This window comes from Contarinia nasturtii, unplaced genomic scaffold (genome assembly GCF_009176525.2).
Source record: "Contarinia nasturtii isolate CC-2019 unplaced genomic scaffold, AAFC_CNas_1.1 Cnas_scaffold_187, whole genome shotgun sequence".
NCBI classification, from domain to species: domain Eukaryota; kingdom Metazoa; phylum Arthropoda; class Insecta; order Diptera; family Cecidomyiidae; genus Contarinia; species Contarinia nasturtii.
Genome location: NW_022197544.1, coordinates 3601428 through 3626571, shown reverse-complemented (window position 1 = coordinate 3626571; position 25144 = coordinate 3601428). Strand labels below are relative to the sequence as shown.

Here is a 25144-nt window from a genome sequence, read left to right as displayed (position 1 = left end):
TTTGGGATTCGAAACATGATTACTTGAATGTGCACAGCTCAAAATATATTGTTATATTGTTTATTTGTTGTTTAATTACTTGCTTTGTTTTATTTTTCATCTCTAAACAGCAAAAGCCAAAACGTACAGGCAAAAAAATGATCACTACAAAAGTACGAATATAGATAGTTTGAAAAATGCTTAACAGATTCATATCTTCTTGCAATATATATTTAAATTTCTTGAAAAAATCTCGCTACACAAATGTCTAATGCTCTAATATTATGAGTAGTTCATGTTTGTCTATTTTCTTTTGTCGGTCAGAGACAGAGTGAAAGACAATTTAAAGGGATTTGGTGATTGTGTGGAATGATTATTGACAAGAAGTGATACGACACAATCGAAACCGAATATTTACTGACGAGAAACAATATCTCTCCCAAATGATTTTCATTTGAATTATGCACGTACAGTTTGAGTTTGAATTGACTCGTTTCACCGAACGATTGAGGTTCAGCGGTGTGGGTTTGATTTGCTTTGAAATAAAATTAAAACAACAAAAAAAGAAGAATAATAACGGGATGAATTAAATTATATTTCAAATATTTAGTTCAATAGACATAATTGTTAATTGTCGCTTTGTATGATAGAACTATACGAATAGTTGAATTCTAATTTTCTTTTCTTGATGTCACATCATATGATAAAATTTGTTATTTAGCTCAATGTTGACAATGGCTTCATTTAAATATCGTTTGTTTTTGTTCACATTCTCATTAGCATATCATTTTTTTTCTTTTTCATATATAAATTTTCATCTTTTTCGAAAACTCTTGATCTCTTTGTTTTTCTTCAATTCTTCATTTATTGTGAATAAATTGTGTAAGTATTGTGTACGCGCAGTCACAAATCCGTATTTAAATTTTATTTTATATTTTTTTTTGTTTACTTATTGCGTGTTTTATTTTGTACTCTTCGTGCTTTCTTATTATAGTTATCACTTAAATTAGAATTGGCAAGATTATTGGTGGCCATAGCATTGGATTTGCAAATTGCCATTGGATTGTCCATTCCATCGCCGCCGCTGCCGGGCATATTCAGTATCGCATCATTGGTTGATTGAAGTGTTGTGCTATCATCCAATTTACGTTTGCCATAAAATCGTAACACGGTTACGCTGTTGTTGCTGCCGTTGATTGGTTTTTGTTTAGTTGGTTGTTGTTGTTGTTGTTCAATTGATGGTGCTCCTGAGGCTGGTGCTGTGGGCAATGATTGTGCAATCAACGATGATGATGTTGTTATTGTCGTCTGTGTCGAATCACATGCTAAACTATTTTCGATAAAATTCGTTTTATCATAAGACGAACATCGCCATTCGTTCATATTTTGATTGGCCTTGTGCCGTGCCAATTTCAATCGCTTTTCGAGACTATCGATATAACCATTGCAATTGATTGGCGTTGTGATATTTGTTACACCAGCACTTGACGATGATGACATTGGATTAATCGTTGGACTTATCGGTTCCGATGTTGTTTCGGCTGGTATCGATAAACCCATGGACGATATGGTTTTTGAATCGTCCAATGCAATCGTTGCATACTTATTGTCATCAGAGTGCATTAACATCATTGAATTGATTGTATTTGTTTTGGGCATTGTTGCTGCTGTCGCTGCTGCTCCAACTGTGAGATCTTCTGAGATGCTTGACTCATGGCTTTGTACTTTCGATTCCGATTCAAAATTACTACATTTACCTATGACATTGATTATCTCATCACGGCTACTATTGATATTACTATTTTTCATTAATGCTAACAAATTTCCCGGTGGTATGGTTAAATTAGTGGTTTGACCACAATTATTGCAGATCGGGGTGGCTGGACTTTTTGACCGATAATAATGCAATTCATTTTTACACTTATTCAATTCTTGTAACAATGTCGAGATTTTTGATGACATTTCTTCACTTTTTTTATCATTTTCATCCAACCGATTTAAGTATTCGAGCGTTTGCTTTTGCTGTTCGGCCAACATATTTTGTAATTCGGTGATTTGCTTTGCTTGATCCGTTGATTTTCGCTTGCAGAAACGTAAATCGGTGCGCAGAACAGACAATTGATTATTGTATCTAACGAAGAAGAAAAAAACAGATAAATTTTTATTTCATTTTATTTGAAAATAAATGATTGTTACTGAAAAATTGAATTTACTTTCCGGCATTCTTATTTTAAAAATGGTTCATACGTTTAGAAGGAATTACTTACTTTTTCATTCCTTGTTTAATTTTTCGTATGCCTTTGCGCAAAACCATATTACTTTGGGGTGGTGATGGCATCGAACTAGATTGGCTCGATCTTGTTGATATGGACACTGAATTTGCTGATGATGTTGATGATGTGTCAAATACAAAACAATTTTTTGATGCTGCACCTGTTCAAATGAATCATTCAATCATTCATCGCCATCATAAATAAAGTCATTTTAAATCGAGCCTTTCTATTAAACTGCTGTCAATAATAAAAGCTAATGCTAAATTGCTCATAATTAATTTTTAATTGCACTTAGCTAATTCTTTATTGAATAATAATTGTAATTGTAATGTAGCTCAATGGTTATATATAATTATACATGAAAAGTGATAATCTTACGTGTTGCAGTCGAACTTTTGCCAAAAAATTGTGGCATTGATGGCTCCAAATGATCTTTAAAATATTCCATAGCCATCGTTGATAGATCTATCAACTCTTCGGTTACTTTAAATGGACGACCTAAATTTGGTGTGGTTCGGATATCATTCAATACGTTGTAAACTTCATCAAGAAACTGTAAATGAATTGGTTTTGATGACACAAAAAAAAAAACAATTAAAAAATTAAATTATTTTTTATAAAATAAAAAAAATACACAGAAATTTATAGCGAAACAAAGACACAGATTTTACATATGAAATAGAAAGAAGATAGAAAGAGAGAGAGAGATAGAAAAATAAAGTACGTACTGCGCCCGGAAAGAAGCATATATGTTTGTGCTCAATGTACCGACCAAATGTCATTTGCAACAATGATAAACGCATACAGCATGTCTCAATGATATCACATTCGTAGTACAATGGATGCGCTCGCCGAGCTGATTCTCTATAGTGTTTTGGATAGACAAAACAATGTGTTATTATTTTTAGTTCTTTTATTTATTTATTTCTTTTTCTTTCATGCGAGTATGGTATACAACAAATCGTCATTTTCGACTTCACATCAACATAATTAAATGAAAATTAAACAATAGAATCATTTCACAATTTGAATCGCTCCGTTAGTTTGCAGCCACAAAAGCCGTACATTGCCTTTTGTGATCAAATCAGAACACAATTCTATTTATCGTTATATTGTACAATGTACAGTGTACATCGTACATTGATTTATGTTGAAATCTCTGCCACTTACCTTCTGGGCATGATTTTTTTTATATTTTCAAAACGTCTTATCAATTGTGTTTGCAGTTTTGTGAATGTTGAATTTAAAATTGTCTTACAAATTTGATTTGTATGAGTTGAAACCTGCATAAAGAATAAATAGAAAAAAAAACCATACAAACGACTGATAAAAAAAAGAATGCACATTGAAATACATTCGAACATTTTGATTCAATATAAATTGAATGTTAGCGATAACGTGCGTGTATGCAAAGTGATCTAATTTTGTACTTTTTTTATTTCGCTTATATTTTCCTTACCAATCGCATGTTCGACACTTCCTTGTAGCCGGTGTATTGGAAGATTCGCTCAAAAATCTCCAACGGCAAATCTGTTAGTTGTATTTGGTATGCCGGAACAATAGCATCAGTATTGGAGTGAGTTGAATCGATATTAGCCGAGTTGGTGTTCGATTGTTGTTGACGTGATGTTGAGTTATTGGTGCTTTGGTGACTGAGTGAATTAGACGTCATTCGACTCGATCCGTTGTGTGTATTCACTCCCGACGATCCTAGTGTTTCAGCAAAGGCAAAAAAAATGTGCGAAAAAAAAGCAAATGAAATGAGCATAAATTGATATCTTGAATATTGATGGTTTTTTTCCTGTTTCTTTTTTTTCTCTTCTTCCTCGTTGCTATTTAGTTATCGTTAATTCAATCGTTCACTCATACCCCAAAAAGATGTAAAAAGAAGCTTTTATGAACGGTTTTTTTAATATGCAAGTATTGCGACTTGAAAAGTCAAGATTGTAAACAAAACAGGCAATTGATAACGCACACCATTTAATCGAGAGAATGAGAAAAATATAAAATGAACATTTATAACAATTTAGTACGAAGTATATAGAATTTATATTCTAGACTATGTAATACCAATTGATTTCAGCTGAAATATTCAAACATTAATTCAAATAAAAATCAAATGAATGTCAATTAAATTGTGTTTTTTTGTTTTTTTTTTAATGATCTAATGCTTTCCGCTCAACATATATCTTTCAATAAGAAATTTAAAGCATTTTATCATCAAAGTTCATTTTCTATAAATGCTTTTTTGTGTCTTTATCGTTTGTTATCTATCATTTCGCGCCGTTTTAACAGTGAACAATGTAAATGAATTTGGAACAGCGGGCAATAAGTCATAAACAGAGAGCATTGTGTTGCAACACCGAAATCGATTCTCGCAAATATAATAAACATCACTGTTTTGTTTTGAAAATCGTGAGAATCGTCATTCGTTCATCGACAAACATTGACAAAAAGTAGATTTATTCAAGTTGTATGCAATGGTGTCTATAATTTGGAACGCATGCGGTTTTTGACACTTTACAAAGCACACAAATGGTGTGACAAATATTTTGTGAGATTTAATTTGCTTGTGTTTAAGATGGTGCCGGTATTAAAAAAAACTGTGTGTCTGATTTCAAATTAAAATGCATATTTGTGAATACAGCCAGCATTGTTATTTTTATTGTGTTTGATTCAAATTGTGAGGTTTTGTTTTTGCTGTTGAAACATAAGAAAATCTAATAAATCGATCCATTTTGTTGTTTTTTTCTTAAAATAATTGCTTCACATTTTTGTAAAATATCAGTGTATATTCAAAGGCAAAAGAAAATTGACAAAAGTTGTGTGTGGTTTGTGGTTTTTGAAGTGTTCACCACCAGCAAACAATTGATTTAAATTGATGATAAAATTTGGAAAGAACAGAATGTAGTGTCACATTAAAAATCTCTGTTTATATAGAATATCTGTGCATTGAATTCAAAGTTTGAAAATATTTTGTGGTTTGTACTGTCATTATGATATTTCTCCGCACACATGAAATGCAGTTGGCCAGCATATTTTTGGTTGCTTGCCAAATTTGAGTACAAGCAGTCAATTGTATGCTGGAAATCGAATTTTCTGCACATCGACACTGCTTTCCAAATAAGTTGAAGAAATGGATTTATTATTTAATTTGCCTGTAAGTATCGGAGTAGATCGAAAGACTTCACAGTTGATTTTCATCGGTCACCATAATAAAAAGAGGCTCCCACAATTGCCGCAGCAAGCACAGATAGAAAATAGAAAAGCAAAAAGTTGTCGAAATACCGACGATCAAAAGTAGTCTACGAGCTGTAAAATCGCTTGCATTTCAAGAATTAATTACGAAAAATGTCAAAGTTTTTGTTTGAAGTTGGGCAGATTAAATAAACATTATTTTTCCAATTACTAGTTCAAAATTGCAACGACGACAAAATCAATCGTTTTTTCCGACAAAAAGTCGATAAAAAATTCTTTATTGATTATTTTCGGAGCATGGATCGTGACTCAATTGCTGCATCAAATGCAAATGGCTACAACTTGTTTTCAGCAATAAGAACACTGTGCTAGAAATATCAAGTACACGCACCATCAATGAGCAAAAAAAATATGCATGCATGGATACAGACGCATGAAGCGATTCCTGTTGCATATAAATTCCGATGGAAACAAGGTTCACAATACTCTGGAGTATTTGTTCAAAGAAGATTCTTCATGCACACCGGATCAAGATCGGTTAGACGCAATTGTTTCAAATCTACATCCAATCGATTGGATAAACAACGGGAAAGCGTACTTTTACAAAATGATATTCACTTGGCATCGATTTGTACCTTTGTTCATTCGACTACAAAGGTTCGTTCACGATTCTTTTTTATGGTAATTTTCAACGTTTTTTCCATAATGTTTTCTTTTTTCCATTCGAACACAGTTACATTCGTGAACAAAACAGTCAATTTGAGCCAAAGAAACTAAAAGAGGTGAAAGAAATGTCAAAACAGCAACCAAAACAAGAACCAAAACCACGCAAAAATAACAGTCGAAACCGTGTCATCAAGCGTAAACGGAAGATCAAGAGACGACATAAAATGCACCTCGATCGATAACAGATTTCACCGTCATCATATCTGTATTGACGATTGTGAACTATTTGAAATGGTGAAGAAGATTGATCCAGAGCGGTTGCAGTAGAATGAGAAGAGAAAGGACGAAAACGGCAAACGGATCAAAGTGTTCAAGAAATTTATGAAGGGAATACGTTGAATTTGATGCTGACGAGAAACGATCATTCGAGCGAAAGAAACCATAAAGACCAGGTGCTGCTGTCATAAAGTTTGATAATTTCATTCGAACCGATGGTGTCTCGAATGGTGTCATTTAATGGAGCGAACCAAAACGATTGTGCACAAAAGTGAGGAGGAACGCAAATCCGTGCTGCACAATTGTTAACATCAAGAGTATGCGTTCGATTTTGGTCACTGAAACTGTCACTTGGCGGCATTCGATTTGATCGGTCGGCTGATTCGGAAACTAACCACCGACTCAAATCGACAAAATTCCACCATGAAACCGGTTGCTACAAACGCCAGAAGAAAATGGAAAATATGAGAAAAGTGTTCGATGAAAAAATGTGCCTGCATCCAAAGACTTTGTTGCGTATGCTGATTGATGCATTTCAATGAAGCGATTGAAGCATACTGTCAATACAATTATGCTTTTCAATCGTTGCTAAAGTATATCGAGATAGGCTGGTGTGATGTCATGAGCTGGGTATCTTCACGAAAATCAAATTGATTTACCGGCTCAGGTTTGTGGAAATGATTTAGTTTGAAAGTGATGTGATTCTATTGTGTTTTTTATGCGGAATGATTCTGTCCAAGGTCAAACTCTTCAGAGCGGAAGCTACGACTTGAGGATCTGGAAGTGCTACTTTGTAAGTGCCACACAGTTCTAGAGAATAGAATTTTCGTACTAAATTGCTATATAGTTATCATATTACTAATATTCGGTTTTTTTTCTATTTGCAGTGTAAATAAGATTGAAATTCGTTACCTGTTTCAGGACCGATGGTAGTTATAGACATTTGCCGTGTTGAAACCATTTTTAAATCGCTCGTTTACTTTGGGGGGACTGACTGCTTCGCAGACGACAAGCACTTGAGATTTATGATGAAGCACTTTATATTATTTTTGTTTTGGCTTTTTTTTACTTTTTTCCGTTACTCGAAGAAGAAATGGAAAAAAATGCAACAACTCCACCAATTCTATCAATACACTACTCAAACACTCACAAGCCGTGTATACAGTCTCGCTTTCATACAGACTTACACGCACCTAACACATTCACACTCATGCATACATACAATCTCTTTGAATAGCACACACGACGAGTATTGAGATGATCAACAACAAACTCAATCATATATATCTATCCTTCTACTTTAAGCTCCTCCGGTTGTTGAATTAATTGTTTTCGCTTCAATCCTGAAAAAAAAGAAGAAGAAAGAAATTAATTAGAGTGAAATATAATATTGATCACTATGTGTGTCTCTATTCAAATATCGATTAATAATTTATATAAATATAAAATTCAACGATTGTTATTCAATATTAACAATCTAAATAATTCAAAACATTATTTTTGAAAAAAATTAATTGTTGAAAACTTATGAGTACGCAGCCAATATTTCAGTGTTTAATATACACTGTTTATATTATTGATGACAGAAAGAAAATGATAGAATGAAAGTAATGACTGTTTCCGTTTAAATCTGATGGACAATTTAACTATGCATGAAATTGATATACGAACGGATGATAAAAACGACAATGGAAAACGGAAAACTCTCTCTCTCTCTCTCTCTCTCTCTCTCTCTCTCTCTCTATCTCTTTCTTTGAAATAACTTCGTATTAAATAACCAAAAAGTTTCGATGCGTGAAGGTTCAAGGCGAAAATCAGGATACAAAGGGAATAAAATAAAATTCATGGGAGCATTAAAAAAGGCAATAGAAAATAAAATGCACAAATCGTAACTTTCATGTTTTTCTTTAAATGGTGCATATACTGACAAGAACAAATTTTTTATCTGGAATCGTGAATCATTGTTTCTGCCTTTCGCGCATCTCTACAGTCCCAATACACACATGTACTGGTAATCCGTTAGCAAAACGAAAAAAAACTGATGTTCAACAAAACGGACTAACGAAATAAAAGCGCATCGTGCAACAAGGAAAAAGAAATAAATAGAAAATGAATTAACAACAAGTAATTCGTGTGTATGTGTAATGCAAACGGCAACAAATAAGGCAAAAGATGCAATGCGCTCACTTGTTCGATGCATATTGGAAAAAAAGTTGAACGGCTAAAATAACAACAACGCCAATGATGACTATGACGACGAATGGCAACAACAATAAAAAAAAATTGACTATTTAAACAGAAAATCAGCTACGTTTCATTGTTTCACCGAGAGATTAGGTTCGTTGTCTTATTTTGCCATTCACTCTTGCATCAGTCACTGTTGGTGTGCCTTGTGCCTCTTATACACCATTATATACCATCATTCTTCGGCCATCTCCTTTTCGGAAACAAAGGCCTTCGTTTGGATTTTCTTTTCGAGTTTTGTAAAATCGCTAATTGCTTTTTATCTGTGTGCCTTAAGTTCTTCAATCTTTTTCTCGGCATCTTTAACTTGCTTATGCCCCGTTGCTCACATCTCCTGACCCGTGTACAAGTCTGTTTACCCAATCGCTCACGTTCACTTCAGTTAGAATTGTTTCTGTCTGTTTTTTAATACATCTAAGTTTCTTTTCATTTCTTTTTTTTTTTTCACTAAAGAATTGTGTTTTTTTCCAAGTGAGTGGTACATTATGAAAGGCTCACATTATTTTCATTCACTTCGTCTCCCGATCTAACTATATTGATTTTTCTGTTCTCGTTTCATCAATGCGTCGAATTCAGTTTAGTTTCTGATAGTTATTGCTTTGTTTAATTCGATTATTGTGAAACAAATGTAGAAGACAAATAAAAAGCAGCAACAGCAACGATAGAGAGAAAAAGAAACAGCCAAACTCACACGTACTATCTGTAGTTTAAATTTATTGTCTGATATAAATAATGAACCACTCACTAATGCACTTACATACATACACACAGTGTACGAATACTTTTTCAAGATAAATGGAGACTATCAAAGGGCGTTCGTCTTTTTTTTTGGTTGCAATTTTGCATTTGATTCGAGTCAATTAGAAATACATGAGTGTATAGCAAACGATACCGTACAATTCGACTCTAGCACTGTATTAAGTAGAAAGGGCCAAAAGACGCATCATTTGACTGAACTTATCAAAAACAGAGACAAAGAAGAAGAAGAAAAAAATAAGGAAACGTTCGCGACAATCGATTGTTTTACGAAATAAACGCGGCACCCATACATACTTGAACGAGAAAAAAATAAAACAATGTCAGCATGAGGTTTTTGCGCTTAAATGACGTTGGATTTGTCCGATGGATCGATCCCCGCATATACACAAAATCACATATGCACAACAATAACAACAGAACATAGTCAACGAACGAATGATTATTAAACGATAGCAAAACGAAACACGTATAACGGATAGATGACATGTACCTCGGCTCGAATCTTTAAGCTATAAATTTATTACGCCATAATTTTGCTTTTGCATGACTATCACACTTTGATGTTGATGTATACAAAAAAAAAAAAAAATTGTGGACGTATGAAAGTGCTACTTTATCAGCATTAGGCATCCACTTTTCGTTTATTCTGATCAATTTGCTTGAGTCAATCATATATTTTTTTGTTCTCTACAACAAAAAAATAATCGTGTTTCGAAGTGTTACCCTTCCATAAAGCATTCACACGTTTTTGATACGTTCAATCGATATGTGTATTCAAAATTCATAAAAAATGGAAGTATATTTCGAAACATGCATTTTGGGAAAAAGTAATCACCCATCAGATACTCCCTGGTCTGGTCATATCTTTTTCTCTCGAATACGACACCTAAAATGCATCGCATCAAATATATACACATTCCGAAATCTATATTTCGGGAAATTTGAAGTTTAGCGAATTATATTTTTTCTCAAATGAAAAGTTCAGACACACACACAATATGGTTTTGTTCTTGCTACATTCTGGTTGTTGTATTAGATAAACTATAGTATATAACTGTGTGACACATTTGGTGTAGATACGTTTTTTTGACATTTTAATTAAACATTTATGTATTTATGCACTTGCATGGCATGACCGAAAAAAAAAATCAAACAAAAAACAATATTCATGCCAGTAAATTGACAAAAAAAATGTTTTATTTTCAACAGAGAATCGATATCATGTCAAAATCGAAACCTGTCTGCATATTATCGTTCAATGTTTCGACACATGTTCAGCGTCCATAACTCTTTTATGCAGGTCAACGGCTTGACAATGAAACAATTGATCGTTCAAACGATGCTACAAGCATTCACATATAATTCTAAAAAAAATCAATGGAGACATCGAAGTCAAGAAAAGGGCACATTGATTACAATGCCTACACCAAAGAAGTTCTTGTGTCGATTGTCGATTGTCGTGACTTGGTACTTTTTAATATGCTACTTTTTTTCTCTACTCTCTTCTCTTTTTATTCATTTATTATATTCCTGTGTATTGCGTTCCTGATTGCCGTTATTTTGCTGCATTTGCCGCACTGATTTCTAACGTTTTTTTTTCTTTCTCTTTTTATTATCTTTCTTTCTTAGCTCTTCATGTTTGTTGTTATTGTTGATCCTAAAGAGTTTAATGTTTAACCGTAAGCATTCTACCATATACTTTTTTTTTCTGTTCGCTTCTTTCATTCGACACGAAGTTATCTCCTTTTAGAAAAAGTCGCGGTGCAATATATGCATATGTATTTATTCTATGGCACGATCATTTAAAGTACTACAACCGATGAACGTGATTAAACAAAGTTCGAATGGAAACATTTTAAACAAATTAAATGGATTACAAATCGATTGGGATTGAAGAATAATAAAGAAATGAAATTTAAAAAAAAACTCGTTGACTTTCCTAATGGCAATACACTTCCACATTAAAAAAAACATTATAGTCAGGAGTGTGTTTACTATATTTACTATGTTTTCACTTCAATATTTCAAAAAAAAAGTGTATTGGAGCCTATGGAATACTAATAAGTATAACAAAATACGTAGTAAGTATAGCAAAAAAGTATCCAATTCGTAGAGAAAGAAATCTTTTTGACAAAAAAAAAAATTAATAAAAAATAACACCGACAAAAAATAATTACATTTTAACTTTTGCGGTCATTTTGTCATACAAACAGGGTTATTAACGGTAATTATTTAAAGAAAAAACGCTCTTAAAACGCTCTGATTCAAGATACAAAATTCTTCTCAAAATGTCTGCAGTCTGTAGTAGTGAGTTTTGATGAGAAAAATTAAAATTTCTAATTTTTTCTTCAATTTGTTGAAATCAGATACAGTCGTTGTAAGTGGAAGAGTGGAAGACCACTTCTAAAAATATTGAACCAACTTCACCAATTACAACTAAGCATAGCAATTTTTTTTTAAAGCCATACGTCCAACAAGATTGATGTAACATGAACAATCAGGTGTTATATGATTGATAGTTTTTCTCTCGTTTTCAGCAAATCGTTCAGAAATCTTAAGTTTTTTATTTTATTTTAATTGTAAGTGTTTGACGGACAAACTACTCAAGATATTTGAGCGTACGCTGTATTTTATTTGCTGTTCAAAGCATATAAGGTTAATGATGATAGCGTGATCCGAATATATGCGTTTAAAACCGTTTCAATGCATCGTTCGATCAAGCCGTACGTTGTTTGTATATCTGTTCTAAATTTTTCATCGTGAGTACTTCGACATCGGTCTCTATTTAAATAGACTGCGCTTCATTCAGTTGCAAAACTATGACTAGATATATAGTGAAAAAAATGTAATGGAAACTAACAGAAGGGAGAGAGAGAGATACAAAAGAACCAAGCAACAGAAACAGCTACAAAAATATATATATCTATATGAAATACCGCAAATACATCGGCGAGTCTACATGTTGTGCACAATGTATACGAGAAACGACCAAACGAACGAATGAATACGTGCACACAAATTACGCTAACTAATTTAATACGAAATAAATTAATGTGTTTGCCGAAGATAAATGGCATGAGTCTGAACGAAAAAAATAAATATATATATATACTATAATAATAATAATGGATAACGGAGACAAACATGAAAATTCACTCATTTGTACACTCAAAATGTATGAACATGGGAACGCATTTATCATTGAGCACACGTACGGTTATATATATGTGTGTGCGAGTGTGGAGTTTGCATTTGGGCCTGAAGAAGCGCGCGCGCTACCATGATCACGCTCATTCTTCAATCCATCCATTTCGTACACAATTTCTATTCTGACACAATCAAGACTATCACCAGCACCATCACCGATGAATTCGTGCCATTCGATGTGATATATGCTGTATGCATTAATCATGCAAAACTCTATGACTGCATCGATATCAAAAAAAAAAAAAGAAATTCTTCAGCAAAAGGAAATCCAAAAGCACATTTACTAGACCAGCAAATACAATATGCACACATATAAAACCGCACATGTATCCTCTATCTCTCATCCTCGATACCACCAACAATAACAACTTCGACTTTTCAGATTTTCGATTTTTACGATGTTAGACCATACTGGCACCAATGAATTTCACTGTCTTCACTCCGAAAATTGCATAAAATGAGAAGCAAGAACGGTCCGGGCCCGTGTTTGTATGTGTGTGTGTGTGTGTTTCTATTTCAATAAATCAACATTCGGGCCAACAAATATCTTCCGTTTGACTCTCGGCAATATTACGAGAGAATCAGTGCAACACAAATCCATACCGAGCGAAGATGATAGACACAGAAGAGAAAAACAAAAAAACACAAGAAACTACTAATCTTGCATTGAGTCTTTCTTTTTATTTTCATCTCCTTCTTCTTCTCAATCGGTGTATATCGGCGTCTTGCTTTCTTTCTCTTCTCAATTGCTTGCTTTCATCAACATACAAATACTCGTTATCCATCAGGATATTCAAAATAAATCATTTTACCATGTTTGTTTTTGCATAATGCGTGTGTATCGGATGTCGCTCGAAACGATTCTTTGACGTATTTCTTTCGCATTTTGAATTATTCTCTCTTGATTTTGAATCGTACGTTGTGAATAACCATCGTCATCTTCAATATTCAAACTTCACAGATAGATCAAAAGCAGATAATGTGTCACACAGAGACTGGCACAAAGAGAGAGAGAGAGAGAGAGAGAGAGAGAGAGAGAGAGAGAGAGAGAGGGAGAGCAAGATAGACATGTGTTTTTGTTGTGGTTGCGGATCGAATTGTAAATTATTCTTTCTATTTCGTCTTTCTTTATCAAGAATTGAGAAAAGATTGTGATGAGACTTTTTCTGGCATTCGCAAATGGTTTCGAAACACTAATTGGCCGTATATAATTTGTTTTGAAAATCTAACTTATATTATGACCCTTGGATATAATTTCGTAGTGAAATATGGTTTTTGGAAGGGCAAAGGCTGGTTGAAGTGTCCAAGTATATGTCACAATTCTATATTCTATCGTTTGATGTGAGCTTTATATTTAGTTTCATAAATTCATTACTCTTCTTGATTGCACTGTTTGACCTTTTGGATATATTAAATGCTAACGTCTATCTACGTCTTTCTCTCTCTGTGTGTGTTTCTCTCTCAGTGTCCATGAAATAATTGCAATGAATTTTCCTTATCATTATGTTAGATATGTTGATAAATGCAAATCGATGTGAATTTTTAGTTGGAAAAGTAAATGGCAAGTCATTGCCAACCGAAGGAAGCAAGAGAAAATACCACAAATATTATGTGCTATGCAGAAAATGAAAATCGCAATTGAATGGAATGAAATACACTCTCCGTACATATTTACATAATAAACAACCATGCATGAGAATGTTTTAACTTGTATGTTGAGGAAAATTGGAAGAGAGAGAGAGAGAGAGAGAGAGAAAGAGTAAAAAAATGAATTCCAAGGCTATAACAGTGCAACAATGCGCGATATATGTATATTATTACATCTTGCGCGATATCATTTGCTTGGCATGTTTTATTTTTAATTCAATTGGTGCGCTGTATGTTCACTAATAATACGCCACATACAATGATTGCTTATTCACAATGGAAGAGCGGCGTGCAGTGGAGAAAGAACTAACCAAAATAAAAATGATGAAAAGAAACCAACTGAAGAGAGAAAAATATTTATGCGAAAACAAAACGAATGAAAACCAACAAATCATTGTGGCTCTTTAGCTCTTGGTTATGAGCATAAAAGTCAAATTTACTTTATAAGAGTATCACCCAAAATGATGCATATACCTAACGATAATAACGAAACCCAGAAAGAAAGATAGAGAAGAAATGACGACAAGGCGGAAAATGGCTCGCAGGAGGGCACAGCAACTGACCGTTTTGTAAAAGACGAAGTTAGAAAATATATAAAAATCGTACATAGTTTTAGCTAGTGAAAATTCTGGCATAAAAATCTCGGACGAAAAAAATGCAGACTAAAGAAACTGTGAAAAGCGTAAATGTTCAATCAGGAAAAACTCATATCCCTCCAGTGGTTATCCAGTCGATGACACTAAATTATGCCACCAGAAATGTAACATATTTGACATTCAGAAAAGTTAGCCGATTTTTTTCTTGCGCGCACATACAGTTGCCCATTTACGATGCGAATAAAAAAAAAAGTTTACCGAAAATTCATTGAGCATATCATGCGGTTTCTTGTGGCATATTCTATCACTCTTTTTTCTTGCTGCTCTTTGGCTCCGTCACTATACAACTGTCTCGTTTCGAGTTTGTATTTTTCGATTCTCATGCAAATAAAACGTGAAATACGTACATTAAACACGACTTTGAATAAGAACAATTTTACGAAATTGCACGCAAAAGGAAGTTTGTAACGGAGCAACGAAATAGAGAGCGAGAAAGGGAGAAGAGACAGAGAGAAAAGAAAATGAATGAGATCGTGGTGAACAATTGTTATTTTCGTTGCTGAATATCATCTCTTGGAATATAGCTACAACAAATCCAAATCAAAAATAACTGTTTTCAGTTTGTGGAAACAAGCAGTAGCATAAGTAAATTGAAAATTAAACGGCAACGAGGTGAATATATACATGAGCGCACAAATAAAACAGACCATTTGCATCAATGTAAATGTACTTGCGTCGAGCTAAACGGTTGTGAGAGATAGATGAAAAAAGCAAACAAAATAAATGCATATTCACAGTCCATTTGACGGTAAATGTGACTGAATATATTGAAATTGAAAAGGATTCAACGAAACATTTTGATTAACTTCCTGGTATTTTGGTATTGAGTAAGCTGTGGACTCCCTCTCTTTCTATCTCATTTGTGTGTGTGTGTTTATTTATTTCGCACTGCCAATATATTTGGTCTTCCGCATTCTCATCTGAATGTTCAATTTAATCATACATTGTTTTCTTTTAATTTGATAAAATTACTTTTATTCCGGTTAAGCATGTGCATTTGTTTGATGGCTATCAAAGCAAATCACCGTTGAATTCGTTCGCATTTATAGTGAGTCGAACTCCGATCGATAAATGAACTCTATAATAATTTCGACTCTTTTTTTTTGCGAAAGTTCAACTGGCACATTGCATTTGAATGAAAATGTGTTCTTAAGACGTAGTTTTATTTTCTGATTTAAGACCCATTTATTGTGTATGTGAAATGTGATGAGAAATCACAGAGAAAATCACCTGTACTCTATGATTTGGAAAAGTACATTCGTAGCGAGGGAACAGCACGAGAAAGTCATTTTGTAGCATAAACTGTATAATCGATTTACCTTTAGGTCGCGAACACTCAACAACAACAAAAACGACGACGAAAACAATATAAAATTATTCACGGTGAAACAAAAAAATAGTCAAAACCGAATGTTTGCTAGGTTTGTATTTTTGATTTTCGCAATATCATTGTGGCTGTGTTCGTTTTCTTTCTCCGAGAATTTTGTCGAATTTATCAACAAAAATGGAAATATGTTTTCTTCATATGAAAAAAAAAGACCACACGGAGCAAAGGAGACGTCGAAAGTAAAGAGCAAAAATACACTTATACACACAGACATAGTTGAAACATAATAGAATCAAATCAAGCGGTGATTCTAAACTCAGCAAACATTTGCAAACAAAATGAATTCGGATTGCATTTTATTCTTGCTTTTGTTGCTGATTTCAATAATCATAATGAATAATTCTCTCATTGCAATGGCATTGTGAAAGAATAAAATGAAAAAAAAAAACAATATGCATACCAAGACCGCTTTTTCATATTGCTGAAATGAGAACGTGGTGCAAGAATCCAATGAAATTACCGTACAGACAATTCATAAAAATAAATGATAATATATATATATAGACTTTTTTCAACAGTATTCCACACACACAAACACACACGGACAGACAAGAAAAAAAAATTACTGAATTGTCGATTCAGTTGAATGTTCCCCAAGTCTAAACGGGCTCCTTTTTTTGCACTGTCGTTGCTGCTGCTGCTGTGTTTTTTTTAAAAAGCCAAGTAAGAGACAAAGATAGACAGCATTTCAGTTTCGTGCGCTGCTCTGTTATCCGGTATCAATGCATCGGTACACGTGTATTTGTGCTATTGAATAAGAGCTTTCCTCAAACTTGTACACCGCATGTTCGTGAATATGTACATTTTTTATATGTATAACATAATTTTCTACGAGAGACAGAGACGGGGGAGAGAGAGAGAGAGGAGCGAGCGAAAGAGAGATAAGACATTAACGACAACGTGTATAAGTCTGTGTGCTTTGTGATGTTTTGTCGACCCGGCTCCTTGTTCGTCGATTGCTCTTGTATCAGCGTCATGTTATGCATGCATTTTGGTTCATTCGTGTGTTTTTTTTCTATGTTGTGTTATTCCTTTAGTTCGCCAGAAATTAATTTCACATGTGCAACTGAAACCAAATTTTAAGTTTTCGACGTTTGTTTGTGCAGCAAAAAAGCACTTCTTGCTGTTGTTTCACATTTTGTGTCTGTATGTATGGCCCATACAGTATGGGTATTTTTTCATTTTCAATGAGTGTTGGCATCTCATACTTTTGTTATACGGAGTTATTTTATTAGTACATTATGACTTATGTGTGTGTGCGCGCGCGATAAACTGTCGTTTTTTTAAAAATTCAAATGAACGATGAAATGGCAAATGTGAGTGTCTCAAATCATTCCAAATACATTCGACAGGAATATTGTATCTCTCTTTGTCTGCCTGAATGTACGTACACGTATTTTTTCTTCTTATAGACTGTGTTGCAGTTACATTTTTGCAAATGCAACAAATACATCTATATTCGCACCAAAAAAAATGAAAATTAATGAGAAAAGTGATGCAGAGAGAAAGAGAGAGAGAGAGAGAGGGAGGGAGAGAGAAACAAAAGTCGAAATCGAGGTAATGCTGTCAATTAGTTTGGCTGCTTACTAAAAAAAATGAATATAATACGATGATATTTTGTTCGAATGCAATTTAGTGTGATTTGCAGAATCAACGGCATAGATTTTATTATTAATATTTTGCAATTTTGATTACTTGAAACTGGTTTTACTCATAAATTATGCAACCAAGTAATATTTTATCCATTTTTATTTGCAATTTAAAAGCGCGGGCGCGCTCACATTTAATTTGGTGAAGAATATGAAGAGAAAGGGAGTGCACCAAACATTGATGGAGCAGTCCATTTGATAATTTAATAAGTAAAATGTCTTGTTGCCTTGCAGCCTTTGTTGTCTTTGAATCAGATATTATAATCACAAATACGATTAAAAACTAAACAAGATGGAAATGAAATATGAAATGAAATCAAAGGCTGTGGAGAGTTTGAGAGGAATATGAAAAAAGAAACGTTTGAAAAATTCGTGTTGTGTGTGTTTTCTATGCAATATTACCGCTGTTTATTTTTTGTGTTAGTGTGTATGTGTGTGTGTTTGTCTGTATACAGAATCGCTGATATAACAAAAATATAATAGAAATTGGGTACATATTTAATGAAATATACTAACTTAGAAATGTTCATTGCATGCGGTTGATATTTGTTTGAAATCAGTATTATTAAATTAGTTAGTATAGCCTCATAAACACTCTCTATTTCTAGCCCCATACATACTCTCTATTTCTCATTCTTTATTATTTATATGAGCGGCGTTTTAAAAAAAATATATATATTTCTATTTCATTCCCTCTTCTTCACATGCAATGAGAGTATATTTCTTTCTTTATTGTTCTTGTTTCGTCTTATTCAAACTTCGCTTTGCGCTTTGGCATAGTGCGCCCGCGACAGAGAATGAGTAGTATTTGCTCAAATGCACATTGCGTTCGTAGGCACCGTCTATAATTCTATAATTGTGATGTGAATAATATAAAAAAAATTACTATATGATACATTATGGAAAGGCAATTTACATATAGGGTATGTGTCGGCAAGAGGTGACGAGAACCGTTTCAAAATTGTGATCATAAAGGAGAGACGCTAGAAACGAAAGACCAAGATGAAGAAAGCAAAAAAATACAGCAACAATGTAACGTGAACCATTTCAATGAATTGCCCTGCCAATCTAATTGGTATGGCATGCACAGTGTATAAAACCCTGCGCGCTCAATGTGAACGATGTGAACGAACATATGTGAAAATATTTTTCTTCCGTCATTTGCACATTAAACATCATTAACTTTTGCAACAAAAAAAAAGAAGAAGAAGAAAAAAGAGTAAAATCATCGCCAACTATAACGATGACGATAATGACAACAACAAAATGAAAACAATACAGAATTAGTATGTGCACCAGCCAGTAAACCCGCGCGAGCTTCGTTTCTTTGTTCGTATTCTAGCTCCAATTTTTCCGCTTATTATTATTATTACGAATTTTTAAGTGGTCTGATAAATATATTGGCCAAACGTCAATAACAGAAATACGAGGGTTGCTCCATAATTTTTTTTAAAAACATATATAACACAGTTGTTTTTTGTCGAAAATGGTTTTATTGTTTTTCAAAATATTCCCCGAGATGATCGATACACTTTTGCATTCGATGAAACCATTTGTCATAGCATTCGTGCCACTCCGAAACTGATATCTCCAAAACGTGTGTTTTGAACGCTTCAACTGCTTCTTCTGGTGTCGAAAATCGTTGACCACGTAGTTTTTTCTTCACGCTTGGGAACAAAAAAAAGTCATTGGGTGCCAGGTCAGGACTGTACGGTGGATGACCCATCAGTTCGATGTTTTGACCGGTCAAAAATCGAGTAGTTTGAAAAGATGTGTGAGAGCTCGCATTATCGTGATGAAGAATTATTTTGCGACGGTGGTTGTTTTTTCTTATTTCACCAAACACTTCGGGCAAACAAATGGTGGTATACCAATCAGAATTGACGGTCTTACGATCCTCTAGTGGAACGGTTGCCACATGACCACTTATCGCGAAAAAACAGGCGACCATTTGCTTCGCAACACTTCGAGCTCGAACAACTTTTGTTGGGTTATCTTCACTTTGAAAGACCCATACAGTCGACTGCTGTTTAGTTTCGGGCTCATACGCGTAGATCCATGATTCGCCACCAGTGACGATTTTATTAACGTCTTTTGAAGCACCACGATTGAATTTCTTGAGCATTTCTTTACACCAACTCACACGAGCCATTTTTTGTTCATCGGTCAATTTATGTGGGATCCAACGAGAGCAAATCTTTTTTACGGCTAAATGTTCATGCAAAATTGTATGTATGCTGTGGGATGAAATGCCCAAAGATGCCTCAATCTCACGGTAGGTCACATGACGATCTTCCATAATCAGTTTTCTGACAGCATCGATGTTTTGTGGCACAACAGCCGATTTTGGACGACCTGTATGAAACTCGTCTTTGAGCGAACTACGACCGCAACGGAATTCTCGGTACCAGTTATAAATTGTCTGAAGGGTTGGTGCTTCATTGCCAAAGGCCAAATGAAGTCGATCGAAACACTGTTGTTGAGATAATTTACTTCGAAAATCGTAGTAAATCATTTTACGAAAATCTTCACGTGTAAAATTCATTTTTTTGTTGAGTCGCAGTTTACCAGTCACTGTAAACAATACAAATAGCGTTCGTACGACAAAAGGTTCAGGGCACGAATACATACCAAAACATCAAACTTTACGAATATGACAATGGTTTACATCGGGCAACACTATAAGTACCATTTTAAAAAAAATTATGGAGCAACCTACGTATTCCAAAAAAAATTGATAATGCTCTATATTATCGATTAGAATATTTAGACAACAAATTAATATCATCAAAAAAATCACATCTCTCCTCATTTCTCTCGCCATCGCAAAATGCATTTTAACAAATATCAAATGGTTGAAACCGATAAAATATATGAAAAAAATGTCCAATCACCTCATTATAGACAGACATATTTATGTGCATTACATTAAAAATCAATTCGTATATTGAAATTTAAATCAATGCGATCGTATTTTGTTTGTGCGTTGTTACATTTATCAATTATTAATAAAAAAGGGAAAAATGCATTGTGTGGTGAATCGTTTAAAACAAAATTGTCAACGAGTAACCGATTATTTCGAAAATTTTATCCGAATTTAAAGAGCAAGTTTGCGACGCAACTTAAAGCAGTGACGCGAAGATAGAGTGAGAGAGGAAAAGAAACTGAGTTTCCAGTTTTAAATACTTTTTGCAACGAAATATATTGAATACAAGAGCAAGCGAGAGAAAGAAGAGAGAGAGAGAGAGCGAGTTACGTTGATTGCTCAGTGTTTACAGTGAAAATAGTGGCTATAATGGTACCACAAATGACGAGCACTTGGAATACATACTATATTACTATATATTCACTATATTTATTCATTTGTTTGTCGAACTGAAGGTTCTTCCGTGATTTATGCAATCAAGTTGCGCGAGCTCTTTCAGTTATACAATGAGTATAGCTATAGTTAGTCGAATCATCAGAATCGAATGTACGACGATACAATAAAAACAGCTAAACAACGACAACAACAACCAAATAAAACATAACCAACTAACTTCATTCAACCATACAATAACATAAATTTGATGGTGAATCGCTCCCGTTCAATTTTATAAAAGAGCCCAACAAACGTTCGTACGAATTGTCAACATTTTCATTCGGCAAAACAATTTAAAGTAGCCGACTCAAAAGCATCGTTTAACTTCCGATGTCAGTTTGCTTCATAGAAATTGAACAGTTTTACAGTTGCTGTGTTATCTTTGTTTTGTCACTTTTAATATTGTTGTGACACAACAAAGATCTACATCTTTAAAACTTATCGAACAGCTCAATTAATTTCGTACATTAATGTTTTTTTTTTCATTATTTGTTTTTTTTTTTTTTTTTTCAAAATTTTGAATCGCAATCAGACATTACGGATACAAGCATCAACAACAATTCGATATCACCAATGAACACTTGTACTTTACACGCTAAGAGTAAAATGCAAATGTTCACATCGGAACCGAAACGGGTAGACGATGTGTAAATTAGAATTAATCGTATCTTTTTTATATTCGTTCATTTACTGCTACTGATTTTGTTGCTGTTGTTTGGGTTTTTTTCGCTTGTACGTATGACTACTTTGCTTGCCCTTGTTAAGCACTCTGCGCCAATAATCTCATTGTTCGACTTGCTTTAGGCTTATTTTTATATATATATATTTATATATAATATCGAGATCAATTTGAGGAGAGCGGGACAAAAAACTAACCGGGTGCTGTGTGTTTGAAAAAATCGTTTGATTTGCTAATGAGAATTTATTCATTTTCGCTTTTCAATTCAAGTGAATTGGCAAATGAAAATCACTTACTGTGTGCCTCGATTTCATTTCAATCGAACTTTTCGACAAGCTTTGCAAAGTGACAAAAAAAAGGCGAAGAAAAAAAAATGTGTGTGTGTATTTCAAGTTTGGAATGCGAAATGTCTGTCGTTTGTTCGTTCGTTTGAACGAAATTTCCGAATTAAGTTTCAATGATGTTGTCAAAGCGAACGAGAATATAAAAACGAACTTAGATAAAGAAAATTGAAAAGTAAGGTAGAGCAATCGCAGCAGCAGCTAATGGCAAAATCAATTTTTTACGTAAAATCTCAATTGCGATCGACTGCGATATAGAGAGTGGAAGAAGGGGAGATTTAGTTAAGCAATCAAGCAATAAATGTTAAAATTACAACGATGTTTTCGAATCAAATTTCCACTTGCAAGCTTCACAAAACATATATATATATAAAATTCAAGTATCTGTGAATTATTTCGAGTTGTTTGTAATTAAATTAAATGACAAGGACGGTTTTCAATGTGCGAATGCGCGCACTCTCACAGGAAAAAGTAATTAAAATGATGAAGAGAGCGATAGAAAGAAATGGTCGAGAAAAAAAAAACTCACGCAAATTACCAAGAAAAATCATGAAAATTGAGAACGCACACAAAATTCAGCGAAAAGAGAGGAAGAGAAAGAAAGCGCACATGCAATACAATTCAAATAATTAACAACCACAGAATGCGATATTTTTTCTGTTCATTTGATTTGATTTTCCATTTGGTGCATTCGATTCTCTAAGTGCTGCTGCTGCTTTTTTTCGTGTGAAATATTGTTCACTACTTTTGTCTCCACATATTCGATTTTTACAGTTTGCTCAATTTTTTTTTATTACCATAGATTTGTGTGTGTGTATGTTTTTTTCTTCGCTTATTCATGTAGAATAATATGTATGGTCTTTTTATCTCTTCGACTTGAACGCTTCGAGCCATTCATTCTCTATGCTGTCAATGACTTGATGGATTTATATGCATTTCAAAGTATATTATTATTGGTGCTACCAACTATTAAAACTGAGGACTTCTTTCACTATATTTTATCTATATATGTATACTTGAATTCTATTTCTTTTTTTCTTGTTCTGTTGCGCCTGTTAATGAGCGAATGTGCTTGACTAACAAATTCAAAATTATAATTCGAATAGTTCAAACTATTTACGACAAAAAAAAGTGAACTAGAAAAAAAAATCGATTTTATGATTCTGGTATTTACATTTAAAAAATTGCACTTCTAATCCAGATTTAACATCATTCTCCTTTTCGTCGATCTGCTCTCTATTCACTTTGCACAAAATAGAGATGTATAATAATTCGCGTGATCGTTGGTCTTTTTTCATTCAATGAAATTCACATTTATAAACACTCACACGCGATTTTTCTTTTTTCTGTCTTGCTCGAATTTTGATTTAAGTTCGTAATTTTATGTCACTTGTTGTTGTTTTTAAATATATAATATATTTAATTTCAATATTTGGTATTCGATATTACCTAAATCAAAAATTAATTTGCTTGTACAATTTTTTGGTCTATCGTATTGTTTTATTTAGACATTGAAGCATTTTCGTGCAAAACACCGGGATTTATTTAGCGGGAGACGGAGGTCAATTGCGCGAATAGCGTGAATTAAAATGTGAATGTTTTATAATAAGACGAGCTAATTGTTTTTTTATTCAGCCGTGGATTTAAGCAAATAGTCCGTAAATTATATAGGAACCCGCATTTGGAAGAATACGTAGAAGATAATACATAAACGAATTCCAACCAAATCAGTATACCGAATGAAAATGATTAGTGGGTCCGTGTTTTTTCCTTCTACACCGATTTTTTTTTTATTTTTCACGACACACTCCGTTCACTTTTCCCTTATTTTTTTTATTAGTTTTTGTTGTTGTTGTTTTGGCTGTTGTGGTGTCTCCTTGTTAGCTCTAGTATAACTTATCGGTGTGTATTTTGGAATCGATTCACTATTTTCATTGTAAAAAAAATTAAACTAAAATTCAACTTCTGTATGCAATCACAACGAACCGAAGAGAGAAAAAGTCATCTTATTTTAATTGTATGTGCGTTTTCCTACTTCTGTTTCAATCTTCGTCGAGCACTCACTACGCACATAAGCGACGAGAAAACCAACCAAATAACCAACCAACCAACTAACCAACGAATACTCATACAAATGCACGAGTGCACAAGCACACAATCAACATGTCATGCACACATACATCGATGTGTATAATGCGCGTACGCAAACAACAGCAACACTGTGTCATAGACAGGGTAATTCAATACTTAACTGTCATGCAATAAATGCCAGAGTACGTGTGTGTACGGTGAGTATGTGTGTATGCGACATTCTATATATGTACATTTGCCGAACGGAGTATTGTTTATGCCAAAATATATATATATGACCATCTCATTTTCACTGCCGTCAAAGAGCCAATTGACAAACATGCTTTCTTTCGTTTGCACACAATTTTTTTCCCAATATTTTGCCGTTCATTTGTGTTAGAACACACCGATTACAATTTAATTGACCATTTTTGTGTGTGTGTCTTAGTAGTGGAAAAGAGACGAAAAATTATTATCAAATTTTTGTGAATAGACATCAATTTTTCGGCTCGAGAAATTTCGCATCGGCAAACAAAGTCGCTTTCAATGCTTTAGAAAATGCACATTTTATTCGATTAATTAATGTCATTGAAATATCGATCTACGATTATATTCCTTTCGTTCAGTTCTCTTCTCGCTTTTCTTTCAGTGTGAGTAATACAAGTGCGAATTAATGTACGATGATGATGGTGATCAATACATTTGCACCAAACAATTTAACAAACACGTACACACAACTGTATGGCACAAAT

General features: G+C 33.7%; 1 protein-coding gene across 1 annotated transcript; it reads right to left on the bottom strand.

Moving 5' to 3' along the window:
* Positions 1-56: 56 nt before the first annotated feature.
* LOC116336659 lies at positions 57-24417 on the bottom strand. Its single transcript, XM_031760655.1, has 8 exons — positions 23497-24417; positions 7305-7735; positions 3712-3962; positions 3423-3535; positions 2981-3116; positions 2631-2805; positions 2247-2412; positions 57-2110 (listed from the first exon to the last, which is right to left on the bottom strand). Exons 2-8 carry the CDS (start codon positions 7351-7353, stop codon positions 925-927), a joined length of 2076 nt encoding a protein of 691 aa, XP_031616515.1. The 5' UTR covers positions 7354-7735; positions 23497-24417; the 3' UTR covers positions 57-924.
* Positions 24418-25144: the final 727 nt, after the last annotated feature.

Bases quoted from the DNA above. Each gene is read 5' to 3' on its own strand.
- LOC116336659 (XM_031760655.1), bottom strand. From the start codon at position 7,353: ATGGTTTCAACACGGCAAATGTCTATAACTACCATCGGTCCTGAAACA. The intron at 3,963-7,304 runs GTAACGAATTTC...CTGAAACACTAG, and splicing joins TACCATCGGTCCTGAAACAG to GATCGTCGGGAGTGAATACA. The intron at 3,117-3,422 runs GTAAGTGGCAGA...AAAACACTATAG, and splicing joins AAAAAAATCATGCCCAGAAG to AGAATCAGCTCGGCGAGCGC.